The 19,089-nt window shown below is 42.0% G+C and overlaps 1 protein-coding gene and 2 long non-coding RNA genes across 4 annotated transcripts; 2 read left to right on the top strand and 1 right to left on the bottom strand.

Annotated features, from left to right (window-relative positions):
- Positions 1 to 7,025: 7,025 nt before the first annotated feature.
- LOC112845306 (uncharacterized) lies at positions 7,026 to 9,107 on the bottom strand. Its single transcript, XR_003218111.1, has 3 exons — positions 8,798 to 9,107; positions 7,254 to 7,446; positions 7,026 to 7,114 (listed from the first exon to the last, which is right to left on the bottom strand). It is a non-coding gene; the product is annotated as an uncharacterized LOC112845306 (long non-coding RNA).
- Positions 9,108 to 10,782: 1,675 nt separating this feature from the next.
- LOC109198064 (RING finger protein 145-like) lies at positions 10,783 to 13,749 on the top strand. 2 transcript variants are annotated; one of them, XM_019353722.2, is made up of 4 exons: positions 10,783 to 10,891; positions 11,336 to 11,483; positions 11,885 to 12,118; positions 12,217 to 13,749. In XM_019353722.2, the coding sequence occupies exons 2-4, from the start codon at positions 11,400 to 11,402 to the stop codon at positions 12,556 to 12,558; spliced, it is 660 nt and encodes a 219-aa protein (XP_019209267.1). In that variant the 5' UTR covers positions 10,783 to 10,891; positions 11,336 to 11,399; the 3' UTR covers positions 12,559 to 13,749. The 2 variants fall into 2 exon arrangements, with proteins under 2 accessions (XP_019209267.1, XP_019209268.1); XM_019353723.2 differs by lacking the exon at positions 10,783 to 10,891 and adding an exon at positions 11,633 to 11,723 and having other exon boundaries at positions 11,236 to 11,483.
- A 1,660-nt stretch (positions 13,750 to 15,409) lies between these two features.
- LOC112845305 (uncharacterized) lies at positions 15,410 to 18,866 on the top strand. Its single transcript, XR_003218110.1, has 3 exons — positions 15,410 to 15,465; positions 15,783 to 15,923; positions 18,660 to 18,866. It is a non-coding gene; the product is annotated as an uncharacterized LOC112845305 (long non-coding RNA).
- The last annotated feature ends 223 nt before the right edge of the window (positions 18,867 to 19,089 follow it).

Here is a 19,089-nt window from a genome sequence, read left to right as displayed (position 1 = left end):
TTTAATTATTTGAAAGCCTGATGTTAGCCTTGTCCATCCCAGCTGGAAATTTAGATCAAAACTTTAAAAAGCCCCCGTAAAGCTAGAACATCTTACTATTCATCACTGATTGAAGAAAGTAAGAACAACCTAAGTTTCTCTTCAGCACTGTAGCCAGGCTGACAAAGAGTCAGAGCACTGTTGAGCCAACGATTCTTTTAACGTTAACTAGTAATGACGTCATGAACTTCTTCACAAATAAAATTTAACCATTAGAGAAAAAAATGACTCATAATCATCTCACAGATGTAACATTATCTGCAGCTACTTTGAGTATCATTGATATTGATCTTTTCTCCAACTGATCTTTCTGAGTTATAGCTTATTGGCTTATTGAAGAGTTTCAGCCAGTTTGTCCTAAAAAACCCTTGAAAAGACTTCAGTTAATCCAAAATGTTGCAGCAAGAGTACTGACAGGGACTAGAAAGAGAGAGGTGATGGCGATGGCGTTCATTTCGCTTTCCTTGAAGCTTGGTGCGAAATTCTGCAGTAGACTGGAGCGAAGCAAAGAGTATGTAAAGGACAATAAGAGGAAATGATGAAAGGAAGAAGAAAAATAAAAAATGGTGGAAAAAAGGATCAGAGCCTAAATTCTAAAGCTGCAGCTTTGCATACTGGCAGCTCCAAGATCTCACTGACATGTAATCATAGACTGTATATAAACATAGGCCAGTGTGATGTTATTGATTTGTAGACTTTAATTTTGAACAAAGGGCAACCTCTGGGTGCACTTCATCATGCTATTTATTAATCTCTGGCTCTCACAGCATGTCTTTGTTCTGTCTTCCTTCTCTCAACTGGTCCCAGCAGATGGCTGCCCCTCCTGAGCCTGGTTCTGCTGGAGGTTTCTTTCTGTTAAAAGGGAGTTTTTCCTTCCCACTGTTGCCAAAGTGGTTGCTCATAAGGGTCATATGATTGTTGGGTTTTTCTCTGTATGTATTTGTAGAATGCACTCCACACACACACGGCTCGATACAGCGAGATGTTACGTTTATTTCTGACTTTTTTTTGACACTTCACAGTCTAGACAGCACCCGTCTCAGCTTTTTACAGCCCCTCCTCTCCTCTCCCGTCTCACTAAAAAGGGGGAAAGAAGACTGTCATCAGACCAAACGCCACCAGCTGTTTTCTCCTCCTGCAGCCGAGCCACGGACCACACCTCCGCCACAGTATTGTTGTAGGGTCTACCTTACAATATAAAGCACCTTGAGGCGATTGTTGTTGTGATTTGGCGCTGTATAAATAAAATTGAATTGAATTGTGTCAAGTCCATGATTCTGTTCCCACATTCAGTTATTTCCTGTTTATTCTGGTAGCCTGTGTCTCCTGTGTCTAGTGTTTAATTACACCTCAGCATTTTTTGTTATCAGATTTAGTTCAGCTGTGTTTTTCCTCAGCTGTCTCCACTCTGCCTACATGTATTTAACCCCTCATTGCTGTTTTGTCCTGTTCTCCTGGAGTCCTGCTTCAGTCTGTTTTGTTTCTGTCCTGCTCTGATGTTGTTTTGTTTACTGATGGCCAAATAAAGCTTTCTGAAGCTTTTACTGAAAAAGGTTTCATTACTTGAAACTTTTCAACACAGTTGTCTTTGGTGACATCTGGTGGCCTGAAATATGAAGAGCAGGTTGAATCACAACTTAAACTGCTTCATTATGATCGCTCACTCTACAGAGCCCTGTTGCCAGTTTCTGTTTAATATCATGTGACGGTGCTGTGTGATATCGTTCTACCACTGTGGTGCTTTGAACAGGTCTATTTGATTAATAACTAGTTTTGATGAATAAACATTCCTTGTTTAAACATGTGTCATGGTGTGGTCTCTCTTTGCTTGTGACTTCTTGACGTTTGTAAACATTTAGTGAACTTTATGAGTTTATTTCTGCCTTCTGTGTCCTGCATCTGAGTCCACACTCTACCTGCCACACAGCAGACCACGACGGCTGTAACTAGAGAGCGGTCGAGGAATCTGGCTGTTTATTTGAAGCAGCTACTGCAGTCCATGGAAACTGGTACAGTTAGCAAAGTGTGATCAGTGTGATTTAGAGGAGTGAAATCATTGAACAAAGTGAGGAAGCTGATCCACTTTGACATGTCTGTTGTGAAAAGACTTTATTGGATTCCTACATCCAGGTAGGTCTGGATAGCTGCTTGTCCCTTAAAAAATTATTCTTCATTTAAAATCTGCATTTTGTATACACTCAGATCTTGGTCTATTATTGAAAGTGTTACATTTCACAACAACAAATATCTAAAAAAAGAGGAAAATGCTTTACACAACAGTAATTTTTTTTTTTTTTTTTTTTACTAAACTTAATATAATGCATTTTCACCTATTTTATGAACCAGTTAACTACAATTGAGCTTAATCTTTTTTTTTTTTAAGTCTACATATATACAATCATCAACCGTCCTTCATCTGGTTTTGTTGACTGGAGAACAGTGCACATGGAGACTCTTGTTTCCTGACTTCTGTCTCTGAAAACAGAGAAGAACATTTCATGATTTGGAGGATATAGCATCAACTGAAATCATTTCCATAATGGTGAAAAAGAACAGTAAAAGCAGTGAGTTTGTTTGACATGAGAGGACGTCTCTCTCACCTCTTGCTGCACTGCCTCTGTTAAATCTAACAGCAGTGTACTCAGTAACTTCCTGTTCCTGCATGTGTCTGAGGCTGAGCTGCTCTGATGTTGGAGTAGAGAGGATCTGCCTGGTTGTTGGAGAAGTGGATGCTGGTATGAAGATCATCCTGCTCCTCTGTCTCTGATCAGGTAAACACTGTATAGGAAAAAAGTCTCAGCTACAAATCAAATGTATTTGAGTTAAAGAACAACAGCAAAGTAGTATTTGTGAGTCCACCAGGAAGTTTAAACCACATGTTGTTATTTGTACAACACTGATGTTTTTCACTGTCCTCTGTTTGTCATGTTTCGCTGTGTTCAGGCAGGATTGGACCAAACGCAAACTCAAGGGACAGAACTTGAACTCAAAAGCACAGCTTTATTGCTGGAGAACAGAACACAAGCAATGCAAAAAAATGGGAAAAACTAATCATAACGCATACCAGAGACACGGGAGAATCACACACAGCATGAGGGACGACGCGACACTGACTCAGAGAACACAGGTTTAAATACACTGGAAGTAACGAGGGAATGAGACCAGAAGGAGAGCACAGCTGGAGAAATCAGGACTGACGAGACAAGGAAGCAAAGCAGGACACATTCACATAAGACACGGACCTTCAAAGTAAACAGGAAGTATGACACAGAGACACGAACTTGGCACAGTGGAGACAGCACTAAGAAACACAGAGACATAAACCATAAGACAGAGGACTCTAAGAACGAAAGACACAGAGGGAACTCAACATGCAGACAGACCACACAGAACAGAGGGGACACAGAGAAACACGAAGGGCAAGGATCGAAACTAGAAACGATACAATCACAAGAACAATACTACAAAATCATAAAGAATTAAACATGCTGGTCAGGGACCCAGGACCCTGACAGTTGTTGGCTCTGTCTTCAGATTTAAAGGTTCCTTGGACATCCTCTTTTTTCTGGTTGGGACAATTAATGTTGAACAAAATAATGACATTCATAAACTGTTAAAATCAAATTTATCTCCCAAACATAAGTAACAATCTGCTCACTGAATCCACAGGAAGACAGAAAATGACAGGCAGGAGAACAGCAGCATTACTACAGCAGCTTCTAATGTTCCTGCTCCGTGGAAACAAAGATCAAAATAAAACACTGACAGTTAAGTTAGCATTACAACAAGAGCACAGAGTTGATTCAGGCACGAGATCAAGTCAAACTAAGCCACAACATTGTAGAATAATGTTACTGTGCCTGGAATTTTAGATAATGTACTCTTTGTAAATCTGCACAAGAACTTGTTCATGCATGAATAGCCAGTAAATAAGCTACTGTAAGACTTGAGTTCACTGAAACTCATGTAACACTTTCCTTATTTTATGGCCTCAATTATCTGATTGTAACATAAAGTGGAGTTACTGCAGGTTAGAACAGTTAAAGCGGTGCTCTGATCACTGATGTACTGGCATATAGTCAGAGTTAGACAACTAGATTAGTCCTTCAGCAAAGAGTTAACTGGTGCCATCGCAGTATTGAAAATTTGAGCACTTAATGAACAAAGTTTTAGGAAGACATATCCTCCTCAGACTCCTGCTACACAACTGCTGATGTCAGAAGTTCATGTGAGAAAAACAGAAACATTACAGTTAAATTTGAAGTTAAACCAGCATCACTTCCTGAGTACAGTTCCTAGATCATTAAAATGCAAATTCTCATGACCACTGATCAACGCCATGAGTACTATTCAAAGAGGAATAGCAAGCTACATTGTAGCCACAGCTGCCCAGGGGCACACTGACAGAGCGAGGCTGCCGGACACCGGCGCCACGGCCGCTGACCACCACCAGAACATGTTCCTCTAAGCCTGAGGGAAAAAAAAACGCACACATGTAAAGGAAGCACTCAAAACATGCGGTTATCCTAACTGGGTTTATAAAGTCAGCAAAGAGGCACAGAAAAGATCAGACACCAGCGAGGAGGATAAAAGACAGAGGCAACAACATTGTCATCCCTATGTAGCCGGTGTATCAGAAAAACTCAGGAGAGTTTTCTCCAAACACGACATCCCAGTGTACTTCAGACCAGCAACACACGCAGACAGAAACTGGTTCACCGAAAGACAAACTCCAAAACACAGACTTAACAACGTGGTGTATGCTGTACAGTGCAGCGAGGAATGCCCAGACTCTACATTGGAGAGAACAAACAGTCACTTCACAAGTGCATGGCACAACATAGAAGAGCCACCTCACAGGACAAGACTCAGCAGTCATCTGCATCTAAGGATAAGGACACTCTTTCGAGGATGCCAATGTTCACATTTTGGACAGAGAGGACAGATGGTTTGAAAGAGGAGTGGAGGAAGCCATCTATGTCCATGTGAGCGACCATCTTGAACAGAGGCGGTGGTTTACGACACCAACTGTCTGCCATCCATAATAATAATAATAATAATGATAAACTTTATTTATAAAGCACACTAAAAAACCAAGGGTATACCAAGGTGCTTGACAAAAAATAAAATAGGAAAAAGGAGATGGGAGGGAAAAGAGAAAGGACCTGGCACGTATCAATTATAAAACCTTGACAATCATATGATATAAAGTAGTTCACAGCATAACGGATAAAATGTACCAACGCACACCAAATGTAACTAGGTGGAAAGCAAGATTAAACAAATAAGTCTTCAGCCGTGATTTAAACAGTGGCATAGAGTCAGACGCCCGGATAGCAACAGGAAGGTGTTCCATAAGACTGGGGCAGCTACAGCAAACGCGCGGTCGCCGCGAGACTTCAGCCGAGAACGAGGTTGCTCCAGAAGAAGTTGGGTAGCAGATCTAAGTGCTCTGACAGGAGTGTGTAACCTAAGAAGCTCATTGAGGTAGCTCGGCGCCAAATTATTAATAGTTTGTAAGTGAAAAGTAGTATTTTAAATTGAATACGTATTTAATTGGAAGCCAGTGCAAGCTTCATTTTCCCCATTCTGTTTTCAGTGGTGAAGAGTTTCCTGGGAGACAAAGGACTCGTTCCAGATCAATCAATAAATATGGAAAGTATAAAGTGAAGTTTTTTGTTTGTTTGTTTGTTTCCCAGCGTTTTCTTATGTTGAGCTTTTCAACTTCAGTTCCATGTCCATTACAGCGACACACAGCTTTGTGTCTTGTTGACAGATATAAATGTTTTTTATTTCAATTTTGTTGTCTTTCATAATAAAACATTTGCCAAATATGATGATTTTTGTTGTTATTTGTACCTGCGATGTCATTAAAACACAGTTTCGATAGCTACATGGTTAAGATACAGCTCATAAAGAAACACATAGAATATTGATACACTGTGTGAAATTGTGATAATCTGCATTGAATCAAGACAGCCTGTTTATTTCAGGTAAGAGAAAGTTTAATAAATGACGTTTTAAAGAGCCTTATAAATGTGATGTCTAAAGTTAACACCAATGAAAAGCCACCATTTAATATAGAACCTGGTTATGGCGCTTGAAGATGTAAGCATCAGAGAAGAAAGGACCCACTGACTGGAAGCTGTCAATTACTATTACTACTATTAGTCAGCAGTATCCATAGCCATATGTTCTTCACAATAAAGTTATATAACGATACTTTCCTGTTGTTATTGTTGTCTAGCCACACAATGAAGCTAATTAGAGCATTATAAGGCCTTCCTACAGCTGACAACCGGAAATGAATCCAAATGCCCTCACAAACCTTGAAGAACTACAACTATGCCGTTGACTGGCACAGTTTGTCACGTGTGTCGCTGAAATGATATTTTGATGTCATTTGGTCTATGTTCCAGAATTTTAGGTTAGTATTAAACAGAGGTTTAACCTGCATCGGTTTAGGAGTTGAAAGCTAAACGTTTTGAATAGTATTCATTTATTTCTCCTCTGACTTTGGCCTGGGTCTTGTGGTTCCAGTGAAAGGAAATCTTAACGCTTCAGGTTACCAAGACATTTGGACCACTTTGTGCTTAAACATGTGAGAACAGTTTAGGGAGGGTCTTTTTCCCTTCCAACACGACTGTGACCTAATGCACAAACATGGTCCATAAAGACATGATTGAATGTGTCTGGCATAGAAGCAGAGTGGCTTGCTTTGAGCCCTGATCTTAACTCCTAGATCGCCATTGTGATGAACCAGAATGGAGATTGTAAACGTCCAACATCGGTGTTTGACCTAACAAATGCTCTTCTGGATGAATGGGCACAAAAAAAAGAAAAAATCCACAGACATGTTAAAAAAAATCTTGTAGGAAAAACCTTGGCTGACAAATGGAAGCCATTAAGCTGCAAATGGTGAGCAATAAACAGAAGTTTCAGCATTTGCTGCATTGTCAACATTTTTAAAGATGCGTCTGTCCCCCGCTGTACCTCCTCCTTCTCGCTGAGGCTTCAAGACAAACCGTTCTGCTGCTGCCAAGGCCATTGATACTGTTTTGTCCCTCTCTGCACCCTGTAGACGAACGCAACCACAGAGAAACAAATCAGAGGAATAAATGTGAATGATATTGCTTACACTGAACAGCAACACCAGGTGAGGATATCTAATGCCAAATTTTCCAAACAATGAAAAAATCGTGTCCTTTTCTCACCATGTCTGGAGTGTAGAGGTCAGCCAATGTCACTCAGATCTGCTGCACAGCTTGAGGCTGGTCCGGGAAGAACCTCTCCAGGACTCCAGGTCTGGCGAGCACTGCTGAACCTCTTGGTACCAGCCAGGTGAGCGCTGATATCTGGACCCATCACAGCTCGAGAGCGCTCCATCAGAAGACGAGCATCCCAGCTCTGCAACTGAAAACAGACAATGAATTCTCTGCTTGTCTTTTTATCATTAGATGTATTTCTGTATTAAAAGTTCAGTTTATTGGGACACTTTGTGCAAGAAGAATTTTCCCCCATAAAATAGCCTCTACCATTTCACTAACTTTGGAATCTATTTCACTGCTGCTAATAACGTTTTACACTCTGTCACAGGTTTTTAGCTTCGTTCGTACAAACTTTCTCGTGGTTGAGATTCTTGACCAAACAGCCAGCACACCGACCAGCAGAGCGTGACAATAGTTGGTTATATTACGCTGAGATTTGACAGACAGAGACAGAAGAATGAAGGAGAACAACACAGAGTCACGCTGTCAAGGAGAACCTGGACGGTAGATTCAGCAGTTTGGCTTGAAACTTGCAAACTGTTTTAACTTGTTATGTCCGATTAAGTTTTCCTTCCAGGGTGCTCGCCAGTTTTCTTTCACTTGTTTCCTGTTCCTGCCAGCAGAATGCACACACAGCTGCAGTAACTACACACAATGTTGCAGAGAACATGGAGCAGCAACAAACATGTGTCGGTCTCTAATCTCCCATTCAGACTGACACAGCGACAGGTCTGTTCAAATAACATCGACAATGAGCACCTTCGTTTGCTGAAAGTGATATAGCTTTCTGTTCCCATCAACTGAAACCGCCAACATTTCAGGTGTGCATGCTGGGCAGCTGAAGCTGACAACACAGCACAGCTGCTCTTCCTCATCAAGAAAGCTGTGCTGCAGTGCAATCACTATTACATTTAGGCAAAGATTACTTTTCATCCCTAAATGATTGACGGTCAGAAACTCTGACCTTGTCTCTACAGACAGCAGAGAGCTGCTGCCTTTCTGTGGGTAGGAGTTCATTTTTACCCATCACCCCAGTTAAATTTCACTGGGGTCTGTCTCATTTATATGCCAGAACCAACACTTTGAAGCACTTTTCTTTGATCACTTGTAGCTCAATGGAGACACACATTTATGATCGTCCCCCAGTTTCAGACACACTTGCACAAGCACACAGATGACCAATATCTCACAGTGGTTTAACACAGTTCTGTCTGGGCTAAAGTACAGACATCGAACGCTATGACAGCGGAGTGTGCAGATGATCTCATTACTGTCTAAACATGGATAACAAAACCGAAGGAGTGCTGAATCATTGACAAATACAGAGTAACAGGTGTGTAGCATCGCTAACTAGGTAGCAACAAGCCTCTAACACAGCGTGTATGCTAGCGGCTAATGTAGCAAACAAATGAACAGAGTGGTTTTAGGTGTTGTAGAAGGATAAGATGATAAGCTGTGTGTGTTTTTCAGAATGACCTGCTTGTATTTACCTTCATTGAAGGAGTGGTCAGTGTGGGTATAGCCATGAGGCAAAAAAGACAGCTGAAGCTGAAGAGTGTGGTGAAAACATGGTGCTGCCGCGGCCAGCAGGTTTCCAAGCAGGGATTGGGGTAGCAGGAAGGCTTTGGTAAGCCGTCCAACATCCAGTCCCATTTTGTGAATGCCAATAAAAAAATAGCTAGGTGTCCATGTGTAATTTGTGTGGAACAATATTGCACAAGAAGCTTAATTGATTTAGAAAAACGATAACCAAAACAAAAATAAAAAATTGAAGAACAAAGATAAATGTCCTTTTTTTCCTAGTTTACTCGCCCTGCTGAGTGGTGTACAGCGTTAAGAGGCCAGCATTCGGACTCCAGAGTTTAACGACCCTAGTTCGAGTCTCTGATAGTAGTCCGTCTGCTACAGCAGGGTAGGCCCAGAGTGAAAGACGAAGCTCAAGCCTGCCTCCATTTTTCTCTCTCTCTCTTTTTTTCATTTCTTTTTACTTTTTTCAAGCCGCAATTAAAAGCTCAGGGAACACTTAGTTTAAGGCGGCCTTTAAGGCACCCTATATATCAGTCCATACAGCGGTAAGGGCCAATCTCATGTATCAGTTACACATATATCAACCTAGGAAGAAACAGGCCCAAACCAAAGAGGTGTGCAGGGAAAAAATCAGGTGTGAGTGTGTGAAATTTACTAAGTATTGGGGTGCAAAAATGCCTGGTCTCCAGCTCATTTCCAAAAGGCTGGGTGCGTGATGTGCGCCTTGTGCTCTTTAAATAGAGGAATTTTCCCGCTTTTCTTTGCCTGTCATGTGGCGACATGTGGCGGGCTAGCAGCTTAGTAACATAGAGGCCCGGTTCGAGCCCTAGGCTCACCTACCCTACCTCTCTATGTTCATCTGCTAGGGGGAGGTCCAGGCAGGGGACCTTGGAGTGAAAATTCCAAGGCCTGGACTTCCCTCATTTTCATTTTTCTCTGTGTTTTTTCTTTTACCTGCCAGCAACAAACAGCCCAGCCCCATTTATGGGACCTCCTTCTTGTCATGGCTACCAAGGACCACTCTTCTTCTGCCAACAAGTCATTGCCTGACAAATAATTATTTCCTATGTTTCCCTAGGGGCTTTTTTTAATCTCCAATATCTTTACATATCTTGCTAGATAGACTTCCCTCAACATGGTTTACAAACGCCTTATCCTCTTTGTCCACTTCAAATAACTTTAAACAACTATTCTTAGATTTCTTGCAACATCTGCTGTCCTCTTGCACAGATTACGCTTTTTAAAAACAAACAAACACTTTTTTTTTTGACGTCAACCACATTTTGGAACTAGATAAATAAAGCATATATAAAAGTCACTACCAAAAACTCATTGCAGCTTCTACCTTGTTATAGGAATGTTGTTTGTGGCTCAAGATGACTTGATTTCATCCATGAAGGATACATTTGATATATGTTTTCACATATTATAGACCAACAAGTTATTATAGCAGTTTAAATACGAGCGATCGGTTTTTGGAAGACGATCATTTTTTAGCACAACACCGCTAAGCACCAACTCATCCATCCTTTCTCCTTTCTTCTTTTCATGCCGCCACCATGGGAAGCGCCCACAAATGTGTCATTTCACACTGGCAGCAGGCTCGCAGAGCTAGCTGTGGTGCTTGTTCTTCTTCTCTGACTTTGCTGTTTCACCGTGTTTAGATAACGTGCCATCCGCAAACGGTCGCACTCATTTTCGTGCTTTAGCTTTGTACTCACGCGCACACACACGTGCACACATGCACACACACACACACGTGTGTGTTAGTTTAGTCTGTTTCAACCTCTCTTTGTGTGGAAACACACATATCTAGAACTATTCTTTAAGGATGTCTGCATTTCACACAACTGTCTAATAGGATAAAATAATTGACATTGTATACCCAAAGGTCAAGTCTGGATAAACGTGTGTATGATCTCCAACTTGAATGCAAAGCCAAGGCATATAATTGTGTGGTGTGTCAACTCTAATGTGTTTCCTCTCTGTGCAGGGGGATGACTGAAGCTATCACCTTGCTAATCCTTGCTGTCCAAACTGGCCTCATTGAGCTGCAGGTCATCCACGGAGCCTTCCTCCTCTCTATCGTCCTCTTTATTGTTGCTGCTTCCATTGCAGTCCATGCTGGAGATAGCTGATCCTATAGTCCTAGCCCTGGGAGCATCTAGAGGCAACTAAGATAATATACCAAAGACTTTTTTCATGTGTTTATTTTTAAGAAAACTCTGTGTCCCACTGTTTGTTTTATTTTTACTGATCATAAACAACTATTAATAACTATGGGCAGTTAGTTAATTATCACAGAATTCATTATCTATGGTCATCAGTACAACTCATGCTAACATCATAAATTAAGTAATACTACGGTGTACTGTCCTTCTTTCTTCATTCCTAACAGGCAGTTTGTCTTTTTGACATCAATCTGACTGAAAGTGTGTTTGCAAAGCCTGCTATCAACCTGCCTGCTTTCTCATATGCTGGTTTTGCTGCCCGTCCCGTAGGAGTTTGTGGAAGCACTTCCGTGCAGTTTCTCTCTGTCTCTTCCTGCTGCTCTTTCCAGCGTACATGGCTTATATGATCTGCCAGTTCTTCCACATGGACTTCTGGCTTCTCATCATCATCTCCTCCTCAATCCTCACCTCTCTCCAGGTAACACACAACCGCATCGCAGTGTGCAAAAACGTTAAATTAAATAGTTTAAACTTGCTCTACCCAAACAGTTCAGCCCAATAATAATTAAACATGTATATTTGCTTGTTTTTTAATTCCATAATAACTCTGAAACACTCTACCGCCAGGTGCTTGGCACTCTGTTGATCTGTTGTTCTCTTCATGGTGGAGGAGTTTCGTAAAGCTCCAGTGTAGAACATGGATGAAGTCATATATTGTGTAAATGGGAGCTACAGATTGCTGGAGTTTCTGCTATGTGTCACACACACACACACACACACACACCAACTCTTTGCTAAGTTCTGACTGTAAACAGACACTGTCATGTAATGCATCAGCACTATCTCTGCCTCACTGTCAGTGATTTGTTACCTCACCAGGTTGCGGTGTGCGTGGTGTGCTATGGTGTATCAGAGACTGTATTTGGCGAGTGGAGTGTGATGGGAAGCACCATCATCTTGGTCCACTCGTACTATAACGTCTGGCTCAGAGCCCAGCTGGGCTGGCAGAGCTTCCTGCTCAGGAGAGATGCTGTAAACAAGATAAAAAGCCTCCCTACAGCTAGCAATACACAGCTGGAGCAGTATAATGACATCTGTGCTATCTGCTTCCAGGTATGAACAGTTTTTATGTTTATCTAAAGAGGATGCATGACCCAGACTTAATCTGGGGCTTTAAAAGCTAGGCTAATGTGAAATTTGATTTGTTCCAGGACATGACCAGTGCTGTGTTCACTCCGTGCAGTCATTTCTTCCACGCTGGCTGTCTGATGCCCTCTCTGTCGTTCACAACCAAGAGCCAATCACCAACTAACGGTGGAGCTACCCGAGGTACACCTGCAGCCAATCAGAACCCTGCAGGACAGGAAGAAGGCACTCTACTGGATGACAGGAAAGAGGGAGCGTCAGTAGAGCAGGAGGGAGATAATGAAACTGCCACATCAGCTGGGGAAACCTCGCTCTTCCACCTCCCCCACTGGCATGTCTGCTTCCCTGCCCATCGTCAAACCTCCATTATCATCTTCCTCTTGTTCTTCTTCTCCTCTTGCAACTGATTCTGTGCTGCACCAGTCCCCTGCAGATCACCCTTGTGCATCTTCTTTCTCTACCTCTTACACATCAGACACACCCGACGCTCCTGCATCTCTCTGCCATTCTGTCTCCACCTTTCACCAACCAACTTCACAGGTACTGACCTAAGCAGAGGCGAACCCTGCTAAACCCGAATCCCCCCTCAGCTAAAATCAGTCTCCCTTGTGGACAGCCAGGCAAACTCTACTGGTCCATCATCACAATCTAACCCACCAACTCCCCATTCAGTGGAACCTCCTCCACGTCCTCCACCTCCTCCTCCATTCAACCCCTGAGCTCCATTTTAACACACACACAACATACATACATGCATATATAATTACACAATCTAAATAATCCCCTATTCTACTTGTCCAGCTGTTTGCTGTTGGCTCTCCCATCATGTCCAACTTCATATCCATGTTATGTTTCAAATGATCTAAAACAATCTCTAAGCAGAAATTCATCACTCGGCATTAAAAAATGTAAAAAAAGAGGACAATGATCGCAGCTTTACAAAATGTTAGTACTCGTTAGGCAGTTGTCTTGGAGCAGTGAAACGTATCCCATAATAGGTGTAACCCATGCCAGCAGTGATTTCATCACAGGTGCAGTTGTTTTCCACATGTTCTTTCACAGGGATTCAAATTTAATACAAAACAGGATGCACTAATCTCATCTCAGAATGAATTGGGAATTTTACACCATGTCCAGAAAATGTGAAAATCGGATTTCCATCACGGCTTTTTCTTTCTTTTTTTCTCCCTACAGTCATGCTTTTACCCCTTACCTTTTGATGCCCGACATTTAGGGCGATGGTTGCTCCTGCCTTTGTTTGTACAGCTTTAACTTTCACCGCTGTATATTTCGTAGTGTTTGGGTGCCACGATTTATCTAAAAATTGATCAGACTATCAATTACTGATGGTTGTATTTTATACCGTGACAAAGTCTTAACATTTCATAACGTCTAGAAATTCTCCACATTTTTTGTTTTTCACTGCTGGGTGTCAGTAGTGTTGTGATTTAGTGAATACTGAGCGTTAGCAGACTGAATGTTGTTTATTGACATTCACATGACCTAAAGCCTGGTGCTAAGCAGAGGACACATGGTATGGTCTAGCTGAGGGGTGCAGTGTGAACTCTTGGTTCACATTGAAGAACTTACATGTGTCAAGCTTTTGCTTTTATATTACTTCAATATCTGATTCAGACTTGTTTGGCTGGTCCCAGCAAAAAAAAAACTGTTCTATTCCTCATCGCCAAACTTTTGTATTACTGTTAAAGCAACTTTATTGTTAAGGTCACACGCTGCAAATGGACTAAGGGAAGATGGAGAGACGAGGTATAAATTAGTCCACAGAGCCGAAAAGGAGCTCGGATTTTGGCCTCATTAGCTCTAGTTTATGGTTCTCACTCGTGCTTACCGTTGCAAGCTTAGCTCACTCACAGATCAACCAATCATTCACATTGTTGGTTGCTGATGGCAGGAGCCAATCAGCTCCTTTCATTAGAGACCCTGTATTTTCTAAGACCATTAGCATTTTCCTGCTCGTCAGTCAGTTTACTCCATAAATTGTTGATACCAGCAAACTGAGCCACAGCTTCTTTTTTCCCCACAAAAACACACTCTTTCTTTTTGCTACTGCATTTAGCAGATGAAGCACGGCGAGGAAGAAATATGCGTTGAAACGAGTGTGAAAGACTGATAACTTTAGGATGCCAAGTCCTGATGCACACTTAGATGTAGACCTTGCTGCCACTCTGACCACAGAACGTGTTTGTCCCCAGTGTGCTATAACCTTGCAACCAATGTGTTTTTTCTACCTTGTTTTTTTCTTTTGGGGTTATATTTGCACTAATGTCATTTTTTACTAGCAATGATCCAAAGCTGTTCTGTGGATGTCGGCAACCAAATACCCTCTGATGTCTGTGTACGAGGAAACGGCCCAATCTGTTTGTGTGTAATGAACACAAATGTTGCTCTGTACATAATCTATATTAAACCAGAGGTGTGTTGATAAATATATATATATACATATACATAAGTAAGACGAGGGCTTGGTTTCTCCAAAGTTTCCTTTCTTTGTTTCTTCACGTGCCTGAGAGCAAAGAGAATTTTTGGATAAGAAGCTGCTGGGAAATCAAGCTCTCTGATCTTTGAGACCAGCCAGTGTTGCTGCTTCTCCAGTCTATATGACGCATCTTTTAAGCTGGTGTGATCACTCTGCTGCCCTCTACTGTTAGGAGTGGGCTCAGCATGGAGACGCATTAATTAGCGCTCAGCAGTATTACTTACTAGCACTATTATTAAAGGTCTTATTAGTATGAATGACCATATTCTTGACATTGGGAAGCGTGGGCTGCAGGGTTGAGAATGAATACACGATCAGTGTAGGATCAAACCTGACCAACGCTGCTTTGACTTTTTGTGTTCATTTTTTTAAAGAGATGAAATGGAGAGTTTGATGTATTTTGCACATGTTCTTCTGAAAGGTGAACCTAAGGGCTTTTCTGTACACACCTTCTTATTTTAATACCAACACCATTCCTTTGACGTTGATTTTTTTTTTTTTTTCGAACTGCTGTTCGATACTGTTGCCTCTGACAGATGTGTAGAGATGAATTGTAGTTGTGGGGCTGCTCTCCCCGACACTCCCTGCAGATTTTTGTTTAAGATGAATTGTTTTTGTCCATTGAGTTTGTCCAAACACAGTACATGTGCTCCATTGCAGAGGTCCTTCCCTTGAGTGTGAGGATGTTGAAGATATTGAAGATATTGGTAGTCCTGATGTGAAAGCAGAGCTTCCCTCCCACCTCAGCATCACTAAGGATGTTATGGAGCGCTGCATTCATCTGCTGTCTGATCCCAGCCTCAGGCTCCGACTCAAGGTAGTGTATCAGTAGTTTTATGTAGAGTCAACTGTTGGACTAGTAACAAAATAATCATTCTTGTGAGGGTAGGACGCCAGCGTTGGTACAATTCATCCTGTCAGAACTGTGTGGATGACTGTTCACTGGTGTAATGCTCATCAAGGAAAAACATTCAGTCTGGTCCAGGAGTGAAACAGAAATAAGTCTGTGCTGAAGTCGTGCCTGCTCAGGAGTTTGGGCTCTCAATGAAGACCTCAATAATTAGTTTCAGCTCACATATAATCAGGATCAAAACAGAGATAATTGTTAGGTGTGTTGTGCGTCTTTGTCTTTAGGTACTGGACGTGCTGGAGTTGTGCCTTCAGGTGCTGAGTGAGAGGGAAAATGAACTGCTGCCTATGGCTCATCGCTGCTGGCCAGCACTCCTGCAGACACTCACAGCCGATGACCCATTAGCCGTCCTCAGAGCCTTCAGGGTAAGTAAAACAAACCTCTCTTTTCATTACGTGAGTCAAAAGTATTCAAGTCGTCTTTAGTTTTAAACTCTTAGTAGTGAAAGAATGAAAGATGGTGCCCAACAACAGGCTTATTTCATTCAGAAATAGTTCTATTATTTTCTTCTTTGGGTTGTAATGTGAAGACTCTTTAAACTAACATTTCTTCTATCAGCACAGAAAATCACTGTGGATGCCTTCTTAGAGGCTGCTTTTCAAACTGTCTCAGAGAATCACAAAGTAGGACTTTGGGATAAATGAAGCTGATAGTGTTTTGTGATCTTTGGTACAAGTGTCAGCTGATTCAACTTGTGGGTGTAAATTAGGCTACTCGTCAGCTCCTGTCATCAGCTGGAATATTTTTAAATTGTTATTCATATTTTTATTGATGAACTGACAAATACAGACACGTTAAGTCTGTAAACAGTCATTTATTCGCTCAGAGCTGCTGCTGGGAAATTGTTTCATCAGCTTTTGGATATATACGAGTTTTGTAAATACTACAATTCATCCATGAGTACACAACGGGAAGGTTTTATTGAATTTTGACAGCTTGCTGCTTTTGTACAGGGAGTGCAGAATTATTAGGCAAATGAGTATTTTGTCCACATCATCCTCTTCATGCATGTTGTCTTACTCCAAGCTGTATAGGCTCGAAAGCCTACTACCAATTAAGCATATTAGGTGATGTGCATCTCTGTAATGAGAAGGGGTGTGGTCTAATGACATCAACACCCTATATCAGGTGTGCATAATTATTAGGCAACTTCCTTTCCTTTGGCAAAATGGGTCAAAAGAAGGACTTGACAGGCTCAGAAAAGTCAAAATAGTGAGATATCTTGCAGAGGGATGCAGCAGTCTTAAAATTGCAAAAGCTTCTGAAGCGTGATCATCAAACAATCAAGCGTTTCATTCAAAATAGTCAACAGGGTGGCAAGAAGCGTGTGGAAAAACCAAGGCGCAAAATAACTGCCCATGAACTGAGAAAAGTCAAGCGTGCAGCTGCCAAGATGCCACTTGCCACCAGTTTGGCCATATTTCAGAGCTGCAACATCACTGGAGTGCCCAAAAGCACAAGGTGTGCAATACTCAGAGACATGGCCGAGGTAAGAAAGGCTGAAAGACGACCACCACTGAACAAGACACACAAGCTGAAACGTCAAGACTGGGCCAAGAAATATCTCAAGACTGATTTTTCTAAGGTTTTATGGACTGATGAAATGAGAGTGAGTCTTGATGGGCCAGATGGATGGGCCCGTGGCTGGATTGGTAAAGGGCAGAGAGCTCCAGTCCACTCAGACGCCAGCAAGGTGGAGGTGGAGTACTGGTTTGGGCTGGTATCATCAAAGATGAGCTTGTGGGGCCTTTTCGGGTTGAGGATGGAGTCAAGCTCAACTCCCAGTCCTACTGCCAGTTTCTGGAAGACACCTTCTTCAAGCAGTGGTACAGGAAGAAGTCTGCATCCTTCAAGAAAAACATGATTTTCATGCAGGACAATGCTCCATCACACGCGTCCAAGTACTCCACAGCGTGGCTGGCGAGAAAGGGTATAAAGAAGAAAAACTAATGACATGGCCTCCTTGTTCACCTGATCTGAATCCCATTGAGAACCTGTGGTCCATCATCAAATGTGAGATTTACAAGGAGGGAAAACAGTACACCTCTCTGAACAGTGTCTGGGAGGCTGTGGTTGCTGCTGCACGCAATGTTGATGGTGAACAGATCAAACACTGACAGAATCCATGGATGGCAGGCTTTTGAGTGTCCTTGCAAAGAAAGGTGGCTATATTGGTCGCTGATTTGTTTTTTTGTTTTGTTTTTGAATGTCAGAAATGTAGATTTGTGAATGTGGAGATGTTATATTGGTTTCACTGGTAAAATAAATAATTGAAATGGGTATATATTTGTTTTTTAAGTTGCCTAATAATTATGCACAGTAATAGTCACCTGCACACACAGATATCCCCCTAAAATAGCTCAAACTAAAAACTACTTCCAAAAACATTCAGCTTTGATATTAATGAGTTTTTTGGGTTCACTGAGAACATGGTTGTTGTTCAATAATAAATTATTCCTCAAAAATACAACTTGCCTAATAATTCTGCACTCCCTGTAAATGTGTCGCAGCCCCTGGCGTGCACACTCACAACGGCTGAGCGTAAATGGAGACATGTGCGGACGTATTTTACCTCCACAAACACCCGAGACGCGGTTTGCGATACATGTGGCAAGACAGTGAGGTGTTGTGGCAAAAGCACTAACCTCGTCAAACACCTCAGAGTAAATCGGATCACAGAATATGACGAGCTTATGTTGAGGCAAACTGAAGAGGAGGAGGACGGGGACAGGTGCTGCTAGGGCGAGACAGACGTCTCTCATGGAGTCCTTTAGTGCTGCAGGCAGGCAACATGTTCAAATAGCGCACAACTTCAGTTTTATTTCTATATGATGAATTCTGCATTATTAAGTGATAAGAACAAGTAATCTGATGTCCTGTAATCATGATGACACTACAATAAACAATACAATAAATAAAATACGTTATTGTACAAAGTATCGGTATCGGATCAGTATCGTCGATACCACCCTGAACTTTACTTGGGATCGGATCGGAAAGGAAATCAGTGGTATCGCACATCACTAGTATGAAGCAGTCACATGTCTGAGCTCGTGAGTTTATAGCCGGGTCTAACCCACCTCTTCTCCTTTCTGCCTCAGGGCTGCCGTGCAGGTCACCTACAGCTCCACCAGTCACACGTCTGTACGATCAGGGGAGCCCACTGGAGACAAGTCCACAGGAAGCATGTGGAAGATGATTCTGGTGCTGCTGCCTTTAGCTGTGTTATCAGCTGTGTGCTACTACGCCTACGCCTACATCGTGTGATGAACAGTGGAAGGATTGTTCCATCGATGTCACATCGAGATTCTTTTTTGTGCTTCACCACTTTTTACTTGGACTCTGCTACAGTAGCTTCACATTGTGCTGTCCAACTTTAAAGCCAAAGCTTCTAGTGACCAGCCAGTTTTGAGTTTTTACAACTCTAATACTGTCGATTATGTTATTGTTAATACAGGAAAAAAGTGGGACTGTCAGGTAATATCTGTGCTGACCTTGCAGTTGCAGTTATTATTACTCTGTAGCTGTACT

The sequence above is a fragment of the Oreochromis niloticus genome, unplaced genomic scaffold (genome assembly GCF_001858045.2).
Source record: "Oreochromis niloticus isolate F11D_XX unplaced genomic scaffold, O_niloticus_UMD_NMBU tig00006643_pilon, whole genome shotgun sequence".
NCBI classification, from domain to species: domain Eukaryota; kingdom Metazoa; phylum Chordata; class Actinopteri; order Cichliformes; family Cichlidae; genus Oreochromis; species Oreochromis niloticus.
The sequence above is the reverse complement of the archived record's forward strand: the minus strand, read 5'-3'. Positions and strand labels throughout refer to the sequence as shown.